Raw genomic sequence first — 19,836 nt, 5'->3', positions numbered from 1 at the left:
ATATACGTATGAGCATTTGCGTATGAATTTTCTAATAATTTTCATTAATCTGAATAAATCTTGCACAATTTTCATGTTCTACTGTGTTTATCGGGGGTGATCATTACAGTTACTTTATCCTTTTTTTCAATAATCTCTGAAGCTTATATTTTATTTCCAAATAACTGAAATACTTTATAATTTCCATGAAGCAATAGTTGTTTTTACTTAGTTTTTATTTATAAAGATAACTGTAGGTGGAGTAAGTCTTGCTTGGGAAAATAGTATCAAATAGACGAGGGCATTTTAGTTAAATAAAATGAGATGTTGTTGCCAATTTGTCGGTCGTCATGTTTATCATAAAACGAATAAGTATGCTAATTGGTTGGTTAAATTAGATCAGTCATAGACTCAATACTCATTTATTCATTTGTTCAAGTCGTAACGTCGAATTGGTTCAATGAGGTGCGTCGTGGCTTTGATATATACACTGTTTTTGTCTGTTTCGTACGTGTCGATGTTTTGTCTTTTCATCTTCCCCTTTCCCTTCCTCATGCAGCTCATGGCTTTTTATTTTTTATTTTTTCCTAAGAACAAGTATTCTCATATTTTGGAAGTAATTCTTTTCATGATCTTTTATTTCAACTTTCAGATCAAAACCATCTGGAAAGTAGAGACCGTGTACGCAGCGGGAAATGAGTTTGAAATCAGAGTCGTATGAAAAGGGAAGATGTTCTGTCATGGGCCGAATGCATTTATTGCTTTAAAAATGCCGCTAAAGCCACGCAAGAGATTACGGCGCATAACCTCTCTACTACGCAGCCTTTCCATTTAGCTTCCACTTAGATAAAATGGTGTTGTTTTGCAATTTTTTTTCAAAAAAAATAATTTACAGTTTTTTCCAATCCAATTGAGCGTTTATCGTTTCAGTCTCTTCAGTTCCTTATTCTTCCATGGCGGTGCTCTCTTCTTTCACATATCTCACTGTTGTTGGTGATAATTCGTGATTCTCTTTATCCATTATGCTCTTCTATGATTCTCTTCACCTGTTATGCTCTTCTAAGTCTTCACCACCCATGGCCTTGTTCACTGTCACCCACCATCGCCCAGATCTGGCTTGTCGTAGAGAGAAGAGAGAGGGAAAGGTTCCATTTTTCCATACCCACTTATTTTATTTCTTACCCTTTAAAATGCTTTAATGCGTTCCTTTCCTTCACAAATTAGACCCCCTCTATCTCGGTTGCTTTATCTACAGCATTCTAAATAAGACATCTAATTTTCAAAGTGAACTGTCTTCGATGTTTCTTGCAACCCTAGTAATGCCTGCATAGTTACCTTTAGTTGGTGATCAAAGAGGGAATATCTTATTGCCACAGGACTCACAGGAGGTTGCATCTTTTAGTGTGTTTCATTATCGCTTAAGTGCCTGGTTGTTGAACAAAACGTTTTATTTGAATGGAGGCTACATGGAGAGGCTGCATAATGGAGAGGTTCCTTGCCGAAGAGATTACTATTTTGTTAATAATGATTGTGAACACTACTTATGAGAGGAGCCAATCATAAGCCGGATACTCAGCATGGCTTGGGGTGTTTAAGATAATATAAAAGTGATTTTAAAAAGATTTTTTTAAAAAACGAATCAAAATTCTTCGCATATTTACTTCGTGTAACATGAAAGTACTTTTAAAATTATAGTTTTAATTCAATCCAAACATCTCTTAGTGGAAGAGTGTGTTATTATATATTTTCTGGTTCTATTTATAAGGCAAAGAGAAAAGATAATTTTTGATCCTATTTATAGGATACTAACAGAAATTTTTTGTATAAAATTACAATTTTACATTTCATTTATTATTATATTGACTTTGTTTATATGAGACATAATATATATTAAATAGGGATAAAATTAGAAAATTTTTAAATTTTAAATTAGAGTTAATAAAGTTAAAGATTTTTCTTAGTCTGTGTGAAACATTTTAGAAGTGACTTACAAATGGGACCAGAAGAGTATTGATCAGCCAGTCTTTTCACTCTGGACTTTTTTTTTTTCAATTTTTTTAAAAGTATTATTGGTTACTAAATATAAGTTAATAAGGATTCAACATTGTGAGACTATCCCCTGTGCTACAACCAACACCGACTCCGCTACTCATTGTACTATTATTATTATTTTTTGTGTTGATAAAACCTGTGTTATTTATGTCAATAATGCGATTCCCTATTTAAAAAAAGGGATAATTGCAATAAAGTCCCACTTAAAAGGAATTAAATACAAAAAGATCTCTTAAAATAATCAAATTATTCTTAAATTCCTAAAAATCTTATTGTAATAAATTTTATTTGTTTAATTACTAAATTGTTTTTTTTAAGTTTGTATTAACAACTAAAAAACAATCATTAACAACTTAAGATGTAAGGATTAACAACTATTGTGACAAGTATTGACAACATATTTTCTTAAGATCACATCACGGAATGTAAGGCATAAGTTGTCAATATCTGCCGTGATAGTTGTTAATCTTTACACCTTAAATTGTCAACGACTATTCTTTCAGTTGTCAATGCAAAATTTTTTTAAAAATAAAGACAATTTAGTTATTAAACAAATAAAATTTATTGCAATAAGGCCTTTTAAGACTTAAGAATAATTTGATATTTTAGGGATCTTATTGCAATTTTTTTAATAAAAAAATGCGTCCTTGACTGTCTGTCAATGTCAGTATCTCTTTGCTTCTAGATAATGATCGATCAATGAGACTAATTATTGATTTAGGTTGATCCTCTAAAACTAGCTAGGCTCTTTACTCATTGTACTATTATTATTCGTGTTGTGATGGCGCAAGAATTCTTTTGTGCTGATAAAACCTGTGTTGACTAAAAAAGACGAAATAAAATTATGTACAAAATTTATTTTTATGTAAATGTATTTCAGCTTGGTTTTATATTTGTAGTATAGTACATACAATTAATTTCAAATCACAAAAAATTCGACACTTGATTCTTGTGCGACTGTGCATTTTGATTAGAAGAGCTGCCGATATGCATGGGAGAAACTCCTACAAATTAAAATAGTTCAGGTCTGCTCATCATTCGTAATATTTCTATTCATTGATTAAAATAATTAGATAATGTTTTGCAGTTTTTCCAAAAATAAAAAATAAAAAGAAAGAATCTTTGGGGGCCCCAGGGTTGGAAATTGGGACGCGTCTCATTCACATGCACTTATGAACGGATACGGGACGTCATTAGAGTAATCACCCTTTTAAAGTCAGATGATTAGCCGTATTATAATTGATCTCGAATCAAATTGATGAGCCGACAAGTAATTTGGATTCATTCAGAATTAGCATAAAGTATGAATATTAAGAGAATCCCCATACGCAAATTGATCGCCATCTTCACTTTTATTTAATGTTGGCTGTATTTTTTTTCTTTATTATTCTTAACATATTTGCAAGCATTCATGGGTTCAAACTGCTCATCTCTTTTTATAAGCAATATTCTCTTTTTTTGTAGTGATATCCTCAAATGTAACAAATAAATTCTTTTTATCTGAAATTTTAAACCTGTCTTTTCACTGTTATCCTGATTAAATATATGTGGCTTATTATCTATTTGTAATAAATGTTAACTTATTATTTTTTATGTACTCTTTTTATAAATAAGAGTATAATTAAAAAATATGTATATATCTTATATGTTTATTTATTTTAACTAAATTTAACTAACATTTTGGATAGCATGATTTTATTAGTTGTTTTTTATAACAAGAGACGAAGCGTGTAATAATTTAATACTTCATCATAAACACTAGCGTGTAGTTGCCGATCTTGAAAGAGAGATAGTATTAAATTATTTGTTCTGTTCCTATGTATGTGTGCTTATTCGAATTTCTATATTGTCTCTGGATTTTTTTATCTTTTGTACTTATGATATAGCTTATAAGCTAACTCCTTATTAATTAGATATATTTTTGTAGGTGCTTAAATTTTTTTTAATTTTCATGAAAAATATTAAAAATATATTACAAATGGGACAAGAAGAATACATAAAGTTAGAAAAATCAAATGCAGGACAAGTAAATATATTGGTCCATGACATGCGCGAGCTGCTGAGACGGGATATGACCGTTTGAACAACACACTTTGTTTCAAATGGAACCTGCCTTCATTGATTGATGCAGTGCAAAACAATGGAACAACTGATATTAATAAGCATCTATCTTATGCTCTCGCGATTATGTAAATTTGTACACACACCCAAATAAACACGCCTAGGTCAAAGCACAATGTGGACAGGAGGAATCGACTTTTTGATCATGTGGTGGGACTAAAGACCAGAAAGTCAGGAACTGAACGCGGGGCAGAACTAGCATCCCTGTTTATGACTTTATGTTGCTGTCTGTGAGTTTAGTGGCTGAGGACGCCAACGTCTGAGATTGAGGTTTGGCTTTTTGTGACGGCGGGTGAGCATCAGCCGCCGAGCATTGAGCCACAGAGTCAGGGTGGCGGCGTCAAAATGGACCCGCTTTAATAAAAAGCACAGCCAAAATATATATACATATATACATTTATATTTAAATTTATGTTGATTCTCCTTTTTTTTTTTAATTTCTATTCACATCGATAATTTCTATTCACATCGATGAGCCTCCTTCAATAGTGACATGATGAGCTGTAAAAATATGTGTGTGTGTGTGTGTGTTTGTGCAATGTCATGATAAATAATGGGGTGGAGAGAATCCTGATCCATTTATAAGCAACCACGTTTACGTTGGGAAAAAAATAATACTCTTCCGGTCCTTAATATAAGACCCAATTGTTGAGTTGATTTTGGTCTTAAATATAAGACACATTTCTCATATTTTTCAACTTTCTCTAAATTACCCCTATGGATACTCCTTCAACTATAATCAAGTAGAAGAGAGAGATAGGGTATTAAAAAAGATGATTATGGTGTTTTAGGAAAAATGTGTCACATTTCTTATAATTAACTAACTTACCTAACTTCCTTAATATAATCAAATTAGTTAAATGGGTCTTATATTAAGGACCGGAGGAGTAATAAAAATGCAACGAACACCCTAATCTATTTCCTTAGGTGCATACAGCATTCTAAGCCCATTTATGATGCAATTTTATTGCAAAGCTTTTTAATATAGTACAATTTTGTCTAAAGTTAAACTGATTGCAAGCATCCGTCAAAGAAATTGACAGACAGGCTTGGTGATTTGTTGACTTTTGCCATGCAATAAACCAGATATCTCCCCCCGTTAACAAAGCTGAACAACCCACACCGTCCCCCATCTCTTTCTTCTCAAATCTCGTCAATATTATGATAGTTTTTTTTTTTTTATTTTGTTAAAGAAAATTTTTTTAATCTGGGTATATTGGCTGAATGGTCTTTAGCATGGAAAAAACAGAATAGATTAGAGGAGAAAATCAGGTTTTCTTATTCCCAATTTGCGAAGATTGTTGGTCGAACAAATAGCCAAATAGATAGAATTTGCTGGCGTGGAGGTGAAGTTTGTCCTAATCCATCAGTTGTGAGATGAGAATGGATTTGTAATTTATGAGTTTTTGGGCTAAAGAAATCAAAAGCAAATTAAATTGTGACTATTCAATCCTTTCAGTACATCAGAGAGGAGGAAGCTGCGGACTTGGTGACTAAGATTCGTCAAGCATGTGGTCAGCTTAATGATACGTTGTCCGTGAATATGTCTCAGATGATTATTGCAACTTCAAATAACATTGTGAGCAGATGTCTTCTTGGACAGAAATTTGATGCAGCAGACTGTAAAAGCAGTTTTGGGGAAGTAGCGAGGAAAGTGACGGCTCAAATGGCAGCTTTCAGTTTCGGAAACTGCTTCCCCTCGTTGAGATGGATGGATGTTGTTACCGGATTGATTCCAAAGATGAATGCTACGTTCAGAGAATTGGATGCTTTCTTCGATGATGTGCTCGCTCAACATAAAGCAGCTAGAAGGAATGAATAGCGGATTGTTATTAAAACTTTTTAATAATTATTTTTTTTTACTTGGGACCCTATTATAATTCTTCCCTTTTTCATTTTCTTCATGCAGTCCATGTGAGTTTAAGTTATTATCATGGCCATGCGTAGATTGAGGTTGGGGATGAGTATCAGCCGCCGAGCATCGAGTCCCAGACTCCCAGAGTTCGAGGGGGCGCATTAAAAATGGACCCACTGTACACACTTTAAAAATATCAGATAATATTTTAATTATGTAGAGTTTCAGAACTAATATTATAATACTCATCAAATCTCAACTATTTAAATTTAATATAAAAGGCTAAAATTTAATATTTAATATTTTTATTATTCAAAAATATTTTAATTATTCAAAAATATTTTTTAATAGATACATAATTCAAAATAAATATAATATCTTAATTATAATTTTTTTAAAAATAAATTTTTATTTAAAAATTATTAGTTGAAAAATTTAAATTTAGACTATTAAAACTAATTTTGAATGGTTTATATTTTATTGTAGTGATGAGTATCAATACTCATCACTAAAATTAGCATTGAGACTCATTCGGTGGAGATTCTCCATTTTTTAATTTCTATTCACACTAACGAGCCTACTTCAATTGTGACATGATGAATAGTGGAGTAGCATTTATAAGCAACCATTTTTTTAAAATAATACTCTCCCTCGTTTTTATTATAAATTTCAAACAATTAATTTTCGTATAATAAAAAAATAGTTAAAATTACTAATTACTAAAAAAAATATAATTTTATTTTTAAATATGTTTTTGTAACAAATAGAAAAAAAATAATGAAAAAGAACATATAAGAAAATATAATAAGACTATAAGGAGCACATGAGAGAGAATAAATAATTAAAAATAAATTTAAAAGAATATACTACCTCTAATCATTTATATAAGAGCTCATTTGACTTTTATTTTAGTCCTAAATATAAGAACCCAATCTATTTTATCTTTCATATTTATTATTTTTTTAAAGTAGTTCTTGTAATAATAGTAGTTCTAGCCAATACAATTGATTAGCAATGATATTTCAGGAAAAATAACACCTATTTATTACAAATAACTAACTTAAATAGTTTTTTTAATCTACTCAAATTAATTAAGATAACACCTATTTTTTAAGAACTGGAGCCTGGAGGTAGTATTAAATATTAAAATAAACCTAAATTAAAACTTATAAAACTCTTCTTGAAGTTGAAAGTTGAAACTTATACCCACCACCAACCACCGCCTTAGCTATCCAGTTTTTTTTTTCCCCCCCTTTCTTTTGGGTCAAAAGCTCTCCAGGTCATCTAAGCTTGTTAAATAGGCCTTTCCGTTCATTACCACGCCATCGAAGGAAGAAAAACAACGATGATGCTCCAGGCGCTTCTCAAGCATTTGCCGTTTGAGCGAAACCCCACCTTGTACGTCTCTCTCTTCTGCTTCATCATCCTCATCTCTGTGCTTATCAAACTACATAGAACCACAAGAAATGAGCCCAATCTTCCTCCATCCCCACCTAAATTTCCATTTATAGGCAATCTTCATCAGCTTGGTACTCTGCCTCACCGTTCCCTCACAGCTCTCTCCCACAAGTATGGCCCTCTCATGTTGCTCCGATTGGGTCAAACCCCAACTCTGGTGGTTTCTTCCGCGCACTTCGCCAGAGAAATAGCAAAATCCCACGACGTCGTTTTCTCCGATCGGCCTCAAACCACGGCTGCAAAAATACTTCTCTATGGATGCAAAGATGTGGGTTTCTTACCCTATGGTGAAGAGTGGAGGCTCAAGAGGAAAATCTGTGTTCTTGAGCTTCTCAGCCTCAAAAGAGTTCAGTCCTTTCAGTACATCAGGGAGGAGGAAGCTGCGCACTTGGTGGCTAAGATTCGTCAAGCATGTGGTCAGCTTAATGATAGTTTGTCCGTGAATATGTCTCAGATGATTATTGCAACTTCAAACAATATTGTGAGCAGATGTCTTCTTGGACAGAAGTTTGATGCAGCGGATGGTAAAAGCAGTTTTGGGGAAGTAGCGAGGAAAGTGATGGTTCAAATGGCAGCTTTCAGTTTCGGAAACTTCTTCCCCTCGTTGAGATGGATGGATGTTGTTACCGGATTGATTCCAAAGCTGAATGCTACGTTCAGAGAATTGGATGCTTTCTTCGACGATGTGCTCGCTCAACATAAAGCATCTGGAAGGAGTGAATCAGATGAAGATCACAAGTCAGAAAAGAAAGACTTTGTTGATATTCTCCATCAACTTCAACAAGACGATCTGCTAGACTTCCATCTTACCCAATGGGACCTCAAAGCCATGATAATCGTATCTCTCTGTTTTCCTTAATTGAATTCTCCACCTTTATGTTGTGTGTGTGTGTTAACCTCTCACGCTAGTTTACAGAAAAGCATAAACATGTTTTGATTTAACAATTGAATCAGGATTTGTTCGTTGGAGGAAGTGACACTACTTCAACAGCTCTGGAATGGGCCTTTGCAGAGCTCATGAAGAATCCAAGGGCAATGAAGAAAGCACAGCAAGAGGTGAGAAGAGTGATGGGGAATAAGTCAAAAGTGGAAGAAAATGATGTGAAACAAATGAAGTACTTGGAATGTGTACTTAAAGAAACTTTAAGATTACATCCTCCCGTCGCACTTTCGGTTCCAAGAGAGACAACTTCGGGTGTGACGTTGGGAGGGTACTATATTCCTCCAAAAACAACTGTATTTGTGAATGCATGGGGAATTCAGAGAGATCCTGAATTCTGGGAAAGACCGGACGAGTTTGAACCGGAGAGATTTGAGAACAACCAAATTGAGTTCAAAGGTCAAGACTTTGAATTTGTTCCTTTTGGTATTGGAAGGAGGGGATGCCCAGGAATTTCATTTGGGCTTGCATCACTTGGGTACGTGTTAGCTAATCTTTTGTGTTGGTTCGATTGGAAGCTTCCTGAATCTGGTAAATTTGCTGATCATGGCATGGACATGAAAGAGACATTTGGGCTTACCGTCGTTAAGAAACTACCAATTTTTGTCCAACCAATACCGTACCATGCCTTATAGCAACTTAATTTTGATAGCAAAGCTCTTGATTGGCGTTTCAGATTCGTGGTTTCAAGTTATTTTGAATGAAGTTTGCTGCTAAGTTTCTGTGTTTGGATTGTGCTCTTCCACTACACCAGAAATGTTTAATTTGGTTTATGATCGAATTGTAGTGAAAGTTGGATGTGGGATACTTGTATAGATGTTTAGTTATTGGAATAATACAAACTTTGATCTTTCAAATTTACCCTTATTTTGATTTTGGTCGTTCAAGTTTTTAACTGTAACTTTTGATCCCTCAAGTTTCTTTTTAGTTAAAACATTAGTCTTTATAATCTAATAAAAATTTGGACCATTTTACCCGTAGAGGGACCAAAACTTATGGTTTGAAATTTGAGCAGCCAAAACCAAAAATGAGAACAAACTCGAGAGATCAAAGATTATATTAACCCTAAGTTATTTGTCATTAAAGTTACTACTTTTTTTTTTAAAAAAATTGAAGTTTCCTCGAGTCACTTTAGATTTTAGGCTAATTTCTATCAAGCATGAGTATTAAAGTTAAAATTCTCCCAACATATAATACTTCCCAATATTCAAATTTATATTCTTTTCTTTACAGAGAGGAAGTCGGATATTATCTCAACCAATCATTAAAGTTACTGTTATGAATGGGTTTGATTTTAAGGTGAACTTGGTCTATGAGGCATATTATGGGTAATGGGCCAGAGGCTTCAATTGGGGTTATGCAAAAATACTGGGTATAAGCATGGCCTATAGGGTTTAAGAGGGGGGACAATCCATTTGGAACTTTCTGACCCATATACATTCCTACGAATATATACATATGAACATTTGCAAATGTATGAATTTTCTGATAATTTTCATTAATCTGACTAAATCTTGCACAATTTTCATGTTCTACTGTGTTTATCGGGGGTGATCATTACAGTTACTTTATCTTTTTTTTTTTTAATAATCTCTGAAGCTTATATTTTATTTCCAAATAACTGAAAGACTTTATAATTTCCATGAAGCAATAGTTGTTTTTATAAACAATTTTAAATCATTTTAGTTTTTATTTATAAAAATAACTGTAGGTGGAGTACGTATTGCTTGGGAAAATAGTATAAAATAAACGAGGGCATTTTAGTTAAATAAAATGAGATGTTGTTGCCAATTGGTCGGTCGTCATGTTTATCATAAAACGAATAAATATGCTAATTGGTTGGCTAAATTAGATCAGTCATAGACTCAATACTCATTTATTCATTTGTTCAAGTTGTAATGTTGAATTGGATCAATGAGGTGCGTCGTGGCTTTGATATATACACTGTTTTTGTCTGTTTTGTACGTCGATGTTTTGTCTTTCCCCTTCCCCTTTCCATTCCTCACGCAGCTCATAGCTTTTCATTTTTTATTTTTTCTAATTACAGATATTCTCATATTGTGGAAGTAATTCTTTTCATCATCTTTTATCTTAACTAAGATCATTCTTCCTCGCTCATTGGCATACTATTATGGAGAATATGTTTTCCAATATATTTGAAAAATCATCTACAAGCATATACTAGTCCATCCTCCTCATTTCCAAATGATGCAATGAAACCACAGCTTGTTAATTTCTATTTTAAAATTGATAAAATGAGTTGAAAATATGTTGTTACCATCTGAAATTTATGAATTGTGCATTTCCTCGAACATTGAACCAAAACAATGCCTTGCAATAATAATACAAAATTATTCCAGTTGATGAGTATGTGTTAGCTAATCTTCTGTATTTGCTCGATTGGAAGTTTCCTAATGAAACAAGCAGAATTGCTCAAGACATAGACATGAGGACCTACTGTGGCTAAGAAACTACCAATTTATGTTTAGCCGGTGCCGTACGCTTAATCTGGTCTTGGTTTTGATGGCTGAGTTAATGATATTAGTTTCTCAAATTCGTTGTTTCAATATATTTTAGCTGGTAATTTTAAGTGAAAATTGCTAATGATAGTTGTGTTTGCATTCTAGTCTAGCTTTCCAAACTAGGGATGTTTGGTTTATGTTTGAACCATAGTTTGAAATTGGTTGTTGCGATACAAGTGTAGAGTCTGTATTAACGTGGAATAAAATATATTTATAGATAAAATTGCCTTCTCCTTCTCAAAATATCTGACACTTTGAAGTTCTGGTTTTATTCGAAAATAGTAATTTGGAATCTTATAATTTTTCAATGCAGTACCTATTTTTGGAGCACTTTGTCTTATTAATAAAAATGTCAGTGGCAGGTGGAGCAAGTCTTGCCTAGCAAAGAGTATACAAGAAATATGGGCAGTTCAGCCAAATTAAATTAAATTTTGCCTCAATTTAATTCGAGCTGTTTAATTTTAGTTATCAATATGTTATAACTTGTTATCATTTTCCTTTTACCAGACGCTGCTCATTTATTATAAGTTCTATTAGTGATTAGATTGTCTATATGAAACTGCTCATTAATTATTTTTAAATACTATATTTAGTCTTTCATATAAGAATTACATGACTAATTTAATTTACGGATATTAAAAAAATTATTTAAATTAGTTATTTATATTTTATAAAAAAATTAATATTCTCATCCTTAAAATATCCTTATTCACACCGGTATTGAAAGTATCTACGGGTGGAAATGTAAACATCATAAAACTATTTGAGAGTAAAATAGATAAATATTAAAGATAAAATGAATTTAGATTTTATTTTTAGAATTAAATTTAATATCCGGTTAACTTCTATATTAAAAAACCGGCAATAATTACGATAATAAGTTCGAAGACGGTGAGCTAAACTATCAGTTCTATTTCTAATTTGTTAGGCGCTCCGATCTGTATGAAATATGAATATGATCATTATCGGCCGGATACTAGAAAATACAGCTATATATGCCAGTTTATCTAAGCTTGGTTATATAGGCCTTTCCGATCATTACCGTGCCATGGAAGGAAGAACAAGAACGATGCTCCACGCGATTCTCAAACACTTGCCATTTGAGCTAACCCCGAACTTCTATGCCTCTCTCTTCTGCTTCATCATCCTCATCTTCTTTGTGCTTATCAAACTCCGAAGAACCACAAGAAATGAGCCGAATCTTCCTCCATCCCCACCAAAATTGCCATTTATAGGCAATCTTCATCAGCTTGGCTCTCTGCATCACCGTTCTCTCACAGCTCTCTCCCACAAGTATGGCCCTCTCATGTTTCTCCGATTAGGTCACACTCCCACTCTGGTGGTTTCTTCCGCACACTTGGCCAGAGAGATAGTAAGAACCCACGACGCCGTTTTCTCTCAGGTAAGCCTCAAACCACTGCTGCAAAAATACTTTCCTACGGATGCACAGATGTTTCTTACTGGAGGTTCAAGAGGAAAATTTGTGTTCTTCAACTTCTCAGCCTTAAAAGAGTTCAATCCTATCAGTACATCAGAGAGGAGGAAGTTGCGGACTTGGTTAATAAGATTCGTCGAGCATGTGTTGATCAAACAAATGGGACTTCTGAAAAAGCCTTGCCGTAGGGTCTTCAAAGAAACCAAAATTAAACTAAAATGTAGAACTGAAGTCGAACCTAGGTCGATTCACAATAAAGCCTTTTTATGTCTTAATTTCTAACCAATCCACTGTTATCAAATTAACAAATTAAAGATGCAAGTAAATGAACATTTTTTTATTTTATTTCTGATTTTGCAAAAGCAGAATGTAAATGTTTATATTTTCCAGTTTATCTAAGTGAAATAGTGTGAGGTGAAAAAATGATAGAATATCAAATGTGAAAGAGTATTCTCTTAGAATTGTGCTCTGCCTTCCTAGTCCTCTTATGAATGCAGGAGTTCAACAAACGAAGCAAGACTTGACCAGCAACTCGCTGGTTCCTCATTGTCGAGACTACAACTCATATGAATCAACAACAAGGCTAAAATCATTAGGTTTAGGAAAAATAAAATATTAGGCGATCCCCCTGTGACAATCACAACTGTGCATTGTCTTGAAAATCTGTTGAATTGGTTATGAGAACTGAAACAACTCGTTCAGAATTCCCAATGTAATACAACTAAGAAATCAGAAGGAATAATCTCAACTCAATCTTGCAAATGAAATATCATTCTACCAATCATAAACAGATTCAACAACTCCAGTAAAGATGTAAATCAAAATCAAATCCTGACCTACAACATGAAATGAACAACCCGCTCAATCAAGCTATAGATTCAGACTAAAGCTAAGAACGGAGAAGAAACTCCCTTCAGTCAAATCAGAGACTCAGGCTCGGCTTCACTTCTAGGAAGAACACGAACGCTTAGCTGCTCATGCTTCGGCTCTGTACTGCATCGTCAAGGACTACGCTAGCCTTGGCAGAGGTGATACAGATCGGATGGAAGAGAATGAGAGAGGATAGGAAGTGGTGAAGCGAAGTAAGTACTGGAAGGAATCGCTGATGATCAGATCGAGTGTGGGAGAGTATGGAAGACGGCCCGAATGAATCTTGTGTGGGGATCTCTCTTAATCGAATCTGAGGTAATGAATATACAGTAAGACGACGATGAGCTGTCTCCCCAAATTTCTTCCAACGGTACCTAACAGAATTTTCTTTCCTTCTAGTTCCTTCAAAACGCTCACTCCATTATTTACCGTCTCCCTCTTATTCCTTTTTGGGCTGGGCCTGATAAAACAAATAAACTAAGCAACTGATGTAAAGCCCAAGAAGGTGATAAAAAATCAACAATTAATTCCTAATTTGGTCAATTGTAATATTTATTTCTTTCCCACAAAACAATTAATTTTTAACCTCAAAGATGCTGTTGATCTTGCAATTTAGGCAAAGAATTCACTGCATAAAAAGAGCTCATCAACTTCCTTGAACATGTCTCAGATGATTATTGCAACTGCAAACAACATTGTGAGCAGATGTCTTTTTGGACAGAAGTTTGAGTCAGCAGATGGTAAAAGCAGCTTTGGAGACTTGGCAAGGAAAGTGATGGCTCAAATCACTGCAAACTAGGTCTTATATTTAAGACTAGAGGAGTACATATGAAATAAATCTCCAACGCTAGTTTACACCACAGCATATGCCTGTGTTTCATTTTCACAACTGTATCAGGATTTTTTCGTGGGAGGAAATGATACGACTTCGACAGCTCTGGAATGGGCTTTTGTGGAGCTCATGAGGAATCCAAGAACAATGAAGAAAGCGCAGGAAGAGGTGAGAAGAGTGATGGGGAATAAGTCAAAAGTGGAAGAACATGATGTGAAACAAATGAAGCACTTGGAATGTGTAGTCAAAGAAACTCTAAGATTACATCCTCCTGCTGCACTTTTGGTTCCAAGGGAGACAAGTTCGGGTGTGACTTTGGGAGGGTACTATATTCCTCCAAAAACAACTGTATTTCTGAATGCATGGGGAATTCAGAGAGATCCTGAATTCTGGGAAAGACCAGACGAGTCTGTACCAGAGAGATTTGAAAACAGCCAAGTTCATTTCAGAGGACAAGACTTTGAATTTATTCCTTTTGGTATTGGAAGGAGGGGATGCCCAGGAATTTCATTTGGACTTGCATCACTCGAATACATGTTAGCTAATCTTTTGTATTGGTTCGATTGGAAGCTTCCTGAATCAGGCAGATCTGCCCAAGACATAGACATGAGTGAGAAATTTGGGCTTACGGTCCTCAAGAAACTGCCAGTTTGTGTCCAGCCAATGCCTTACCGTACCTGATGGCATCTTACTATCTTAGTTTTGATAGCCATGCTTACGATGATAATCGTGTTGCAAGTTCGTGGTTTCAAGTTATTATGGCAGTTTATTTTGAATAAATATTGTTGCTAATTAAGTTTCAGTGTTTGGGTTCTACTTCTCCATTATTAGGGATGTTTAATTTGGTTTATGCTTGAATTGTATGCAGGGAATATTTTGGATGCCTTTGATATAGTACTTGTACGTACTAGGGCTGTTCACGGGACGGATTGGAATAGGCCCGTCCCGGCTCCCTCCCGGTGAATAGTAACGGGACAGATTTTCTGTCCGGTGTCCCGGCCCGTCCAGGTCAAGACGGGACGGATCTGGGACGTCCGAAATTTTTTTTTTTTTTTAAAAAATCTAATTTTTTAATTATATTTTTTTGAGTTTAAATCTTATAAAAACATATTTTTATTTTCTTTTTTATTTGTTTGGGCACTCTTAAACAAAAGCTCAAAATATTACATATAATAGTCATTAAAAATTCTAAACAAAAGCTCTTAACATAATAAAAACTTGCTAAAACTTCTAATCATCAATAATCTCAAATCATTAACAAATATAAAAACTCTAAATAAATATATCCATAGTTCCATACAATAGTTTCAAATCTTAAAAAAAAAAAAAAAATGATATTATATAAATAGGATAAAAAATTAAAAAAAAGAACCGGGACTGGACGACCCGTCCCGTGTCCGTCCCGAAAAATTTCGGGACGGATCCGTCTCGTCCTAATAAGATCGGGACCGGAACGGGCCGACCGGGACGAGCCGGCCTTGAACACCCCTAGTATGTACAGGGACTGCAATGTTGTGCAATAACATGTTATAGTTATTAAATGTTAAAATCTCAGCGATTGAGATTTCAATTTTTATAAACTATTTATAAAAAAATTTTAAAAACATTTAGTGTATTTGCAAACTATTAGAATTAAATTTTAATAGAGTTTATATTTATAATTTAGTAATTTTTAATAATAGTTTTAAAAAGATTTAATCTTAATTATTAAAATATTAATCTAATAGTTAGGAAAAAAAGAAAAAGAAAAGAGGACGGAAAAGGAAGAGAGGTTCCCAACCGGTGTTCGGAACACCTAAAAGGTATTTTTAAAAATTTATCTTTTTACAAATCGAGACAAACTCTTTCCTATATTTACTTCTTATACTGTAAAATTACTTTTAAAATTATAATTTGGTTTCTATTCAAACACTCTCTAATTTAAATTCATAAATATAAGATAAAATAAAAATCACTTCTATCACCATTAATCTAATCATATAGCTCGCGGGTTACATGTCCTGAGTTTTAAATAATATATGTAACATTTTTTTATTGCAAGCCTGATTCAGCTCCTCCCTCCACTTGATTCGTGCGGGCCCCAGTTCTTATTTATTTTTCTTCCCCGTGTTTTAAATCAGATGCGCGTGCGTGCATTTTTTTTTTTTTTTTTTTAAGCATGATTTGATCCTTCTTCATCTACATATTTTTAATTATTTGATATTTTCTTCTTTCTCAAATCTCATCGTGTTTACTGCAAAATAAAAAACTATGAGTAGATAAAAAAAATATGGTAGATTTATAACATTCTTGTCATCCTATAATTAGTTGTAAAGAGGAAAATATACAAAAGATAATTAAATATGTATAAAATATTCATAAATTTTATTAAATACTACCTCTAGTTCTTAATATAAGAGTTTGTTTGACTTTTATTTTGGTGTTAGTTATAAGACTCTAATCTACTTTGTTTCTTATATTTATCTATTTTTTTAAAGTAGTCTTTATAATAATGGTAGTTCTAGCTAATATACTTCATTAGCAAAGATATTTTAGAAAAGATAACACCTATTTATTATAAATAAAAAATTTAATTAGTTTTTATAATTTTTTCAAATTAATCAACTAGCTCGAAGGTAGTATATCTCAAAATTTACACCTATCTAACTATAAAATACTACCTGCAATTTTAAATAGTGCAATCTAAGATATTTATAGATTGGAAGCAATTTACTAAATAACACTGGGGGAAGTATATGCTACTTCTTCATTCATGTCTTCACGATATAGTTTAAAATATAAGTCTAGTTTGATAACATTTAGAACATTTAATATTTGTTTTCCTATTTTACCCTTCTATAGAATTAATCTTTACAAGTAATTAATATAGTATTAATTTGGTTAAAATACACATTTTGTTCTTTAATTTTATATAAGATTTTAGTTTGATCCGAAGTGCATTTTTAGTACTTTAATCTTTAATACTGTTAACCTCTCATTAATAAAAAAAATGCTAACTCCATAAATTTAAATAATGACTTTGTAATTAAGCAGTTGCAAAGTATATTGATTATGGGTCGTGCGTACATCTTTTCCTTTGTAATTATTGTTAAAGTAACCATGTGAAAATTGAAAATAAGCATGTGAGCATCCAAAGTAACCATGTGAAAATTGAAAAATAGACCCATCACGTGAAAAATATTTAAACCACATTCGATAATGTCACGATGAATAGTGCAATTATTTTTATTGTTTGGAAACAAAATAATATAAAATACAGAAGCCGTACTATCTCAGCTATGGCTATATATAGACCTCTCCATCTATGCTTGCTTCTATAAGCCTTCCCCTTCATTTACCCAAGAAGAAAAAAGAAAAAGCCTTTCCCTTCATTACAACTGCATGGAAGCAACAACAAGAACGATGCTCCCGGTGGTTCTCATACTCAAACACTTGCCGTTGGAGCTAAACCCAACCTTGTACGTCTCCCTCTTCTGCTTCATCATCCTCATCTTCTTTGTGCTTATCAAACTCCAAAGAACCTCAGGAAATGAGCCGAATCTTCCTCCATCCCCACCAAAATTGCCATTTATAGGCAATCTTCATCAGTTTGGCTCTCTGCCTCACCGTTCTCTCACAGCTCTCTCCCACAAGTATGGCCCTCTCATGTTTCTCCGATTAGGTCAGACTCCAACTCTGGTGGTTTCTTCCGCACACTTGGCCAGAGAAATAGCAAAATTCCACGACGTCGTTTTCTCCGATAGGCCTCAATCCGCAGCTGCAAAAATACTATTCTATGGGGGCACAGATGTGGGCTTTTTACCCTATGGTGAGGAGTGGAGGCTCAAGAAGAAAATCTGTGTTCATGAATTTCTCACCCCTAAAAAGGTTCAGTCCTTTCAGTACATCAGAGAGGAGGAGGTTGCAGATTTGGTTAACAAGATCCGTAAAGCATGTGCTGATCATCAGCATGATGATAGGTTGTCCGTGAATATGTCTGAGATGATTATTGCAACTTCACACAAAATAGTGAGCAGATGCCTTCTTGGGCAGAATTTTGAGACAGCAGATGGTAAAAGCAGGTTTGAAGACTTAGCAAGGAAAGTGATGACCCACATCACAACTTTCAGTTTTGGAAACTTCTTCCCCTCGTTGGGATGGATGGATGTTGTTACTGGATTAATTCCGAAGGTGAATGCTACTTTTAGAGAAGTAGACGCTTTCTTAGATGATGTGCTTGCTCAGCACAAGGCAGCGAAAAGGAACGAGGATGATGATCATAACTCAGAAAAGAAAGACTTCGTTGATCATCTCCACGAACTTCAACAACATGATTTGCTAGGCTCCGAGCTTACCCAATCTGACCATAAAGCCATGCTAATTGTATCTCTCCTTTCCCCTAAATTGAATTCTCTATGTTCATGTTACACAACACACAAATTAAATCTCTCGTGCTAGTTTGCAGCATAGCATAAACATGTTTCATTTTTACAATTGGATCAGGATTTGTTCCTTGGAGGAAGTGACACTACTACAGCAGCTTTGGAGTGGGCTTTTACCGAGCTCATGAGGAATCCAAGAGTAATGAAGAAAGCGCAGGAAGAGGTGAGAAGAGTGGTGGGGAATAAGTCAAAAGTGAAGATGGAAGAAAATGATATGAAGCAAATGAGTACTTGGATTGTGTAGCGAAAGAAACGCTAAGATTACATCCGTCTTTTGCTCTTTCGGTCCCGAGAGAAAACACATCGGGTGTGACTTTGGGAGGGTATTATATTCCTCCAAAAACAACTGTATTCGTGAACTTATGGGGAATTCAGAGGGATCCTGAATTTTGGGAAAGACCAGAAGAATTCATGCCAGAGAGATTTGAAAACAGCCAATATGAGTTCAAAGGTCAAGACTTTGAATTTGCTCCTTTTGGTATAGGAAGGAGGGGATGCCCAGGAGCTTCATTTGGGATTGCATCACTTGAGTATGTGTTGGCTAATCTTCTGTGTTGGTTTGATTGGAAGCTTCCTGAATCTGGTAAATCTGCCCAAGACGTAGACATGAGTGAGACATTCATGCTTACCGTCGTTAAGAAACTACCAATCTATGTCCAACCAAAGCCGTATCTGATAGCATCCTAGCTAGTTTTAATTTGACGGCCACTAGCAAGCTCATGAATTGTGTTTCAAGTTCGAGGTTTCGCTTTATCATGGAAGTTTATTTTTGAATAAAATCTGCCGCTACGTACGTTTCTGTATTAGAATTCTACTTTTCGACTACTAGGGAGTAGGGATGCTTAATTTGGTTTATATATGCTTGTGCTTGAACTTTGGTGAACACTGGATGTTGTACACTGCATTGTTGTGAAATATATTTATTTAGTGTTAAAGTTACTTTATGTTTTTCTTAAAATATCTGAAGCCTTTATTTTATTTCAAATTAATTGAAACTTTATAATTTCCATAATGAAGCACCTATTATTTTTAAATCATTTTGGGCTTCACTGAAAATTAAGTCCCATATATGGGACTTCATTAAAATTCTTCACATATATTATCAATGATTAAGCCTCTATTTTGTAACGCTTAAAATAAGCATTTTATGTTTTATAGGACAAAATTTTTCTGGCATACGATATCTCAAAATAATTTAGAATAAACTAATCCAAATAAGCACAAGGATTTATATATGCCAATTCACCAACATGTTTGATTAGCCTTTGATTAACTTAATGGAGGAAGAATAATCTTTAAAGAAGAACCACTGTTTTTTTTGTGAATAGTGGATGCATTAATTACTTCTACA

At 34.0% G+C, this 19,836-nt stretch overlaps 1 protein-coding gene and 2 pseudogenes across 1 annotated transcript; all 3 read left to right on the top strand.

Annotated features, from left to right (window-relative positions):
• The first annotated feature begins 7,343 nt into the window (after positions 1–7,343).
• On the top strand, positions 7,344–9,266 carry LOC114723163 (cytochrome P450 71A1-like). Its single transcript, XM_028909321.1, has 2 exons — positions 7,344–8,303; positions 8,420–9,266. The coding sequence occupies exons 1-2, from the start codon at positions 7,353–7,355 to the stop codon at positions 9,038–9,040; spliced, it is 1,572 nt and encodes a 523-aa protein (XP_028765154.1). The 5' UTR covers positions 7,344–7,352; the 3' UTR covers positions 9,041–9,266.
• Positions 9,267–11,876: 2,610 nt separating this feature from the next.
• On the top strand, positions 11,877–14,745 carry LOC114723128 (cytochrome P450 71A1-like; annotated as a pseudogene).
• Positions 14,746–17,466: 2,721 nt separating this feature from the next.
• LOC114723127 (cytochrome P450 71A1-like) lies at positions 17,467–19,177 on the top strand (annotated as a pseudogene).
• The last annotated feature ends 659 nt before the right edge of the window (positions 19,178–19,836 follow it).

The sequence above is a fragment of the Neltuma alba genome, unplaced genomic scaffold (genome assembly GCF_004799145.2).
Source record: "Neltuma alba isolate B1F8T4 unplaced genomic scaffold, ASM479914v2 tig00012124_pilon, whole genome shotgun sequence".
In the NCBI taxonomy this organism is placed as follows: domain Eukaryota; kingdom Viridiplantae; phylum Streptophyta; class Magnoliopsida; order Fabales; family Fabaceae; genus Neltuma; species Neltuma alba.
This window is presented reverse-complemented; position numbering and strand designations above follow the sequence as displayed.

What these genes read in the sequence shown, in the direction of transcription:
- LOC114723163 (XM_028909321.1), top strand. Translation starts at nt 7,353, where the DNA reads ATGATGCTCCAGGCGCTTCTCAAGCATTTGCCGTTTGAGCGAAACCCC. An exon ending in ACCTCAAAGCCATGATAATC is followed by an intron (nt 8,304 to 8,419) that starts GTATCTCTCTGT and finishes CAATTGAATCAG; the next exon opens with GATTTGTTCGTTGGAGGAAG.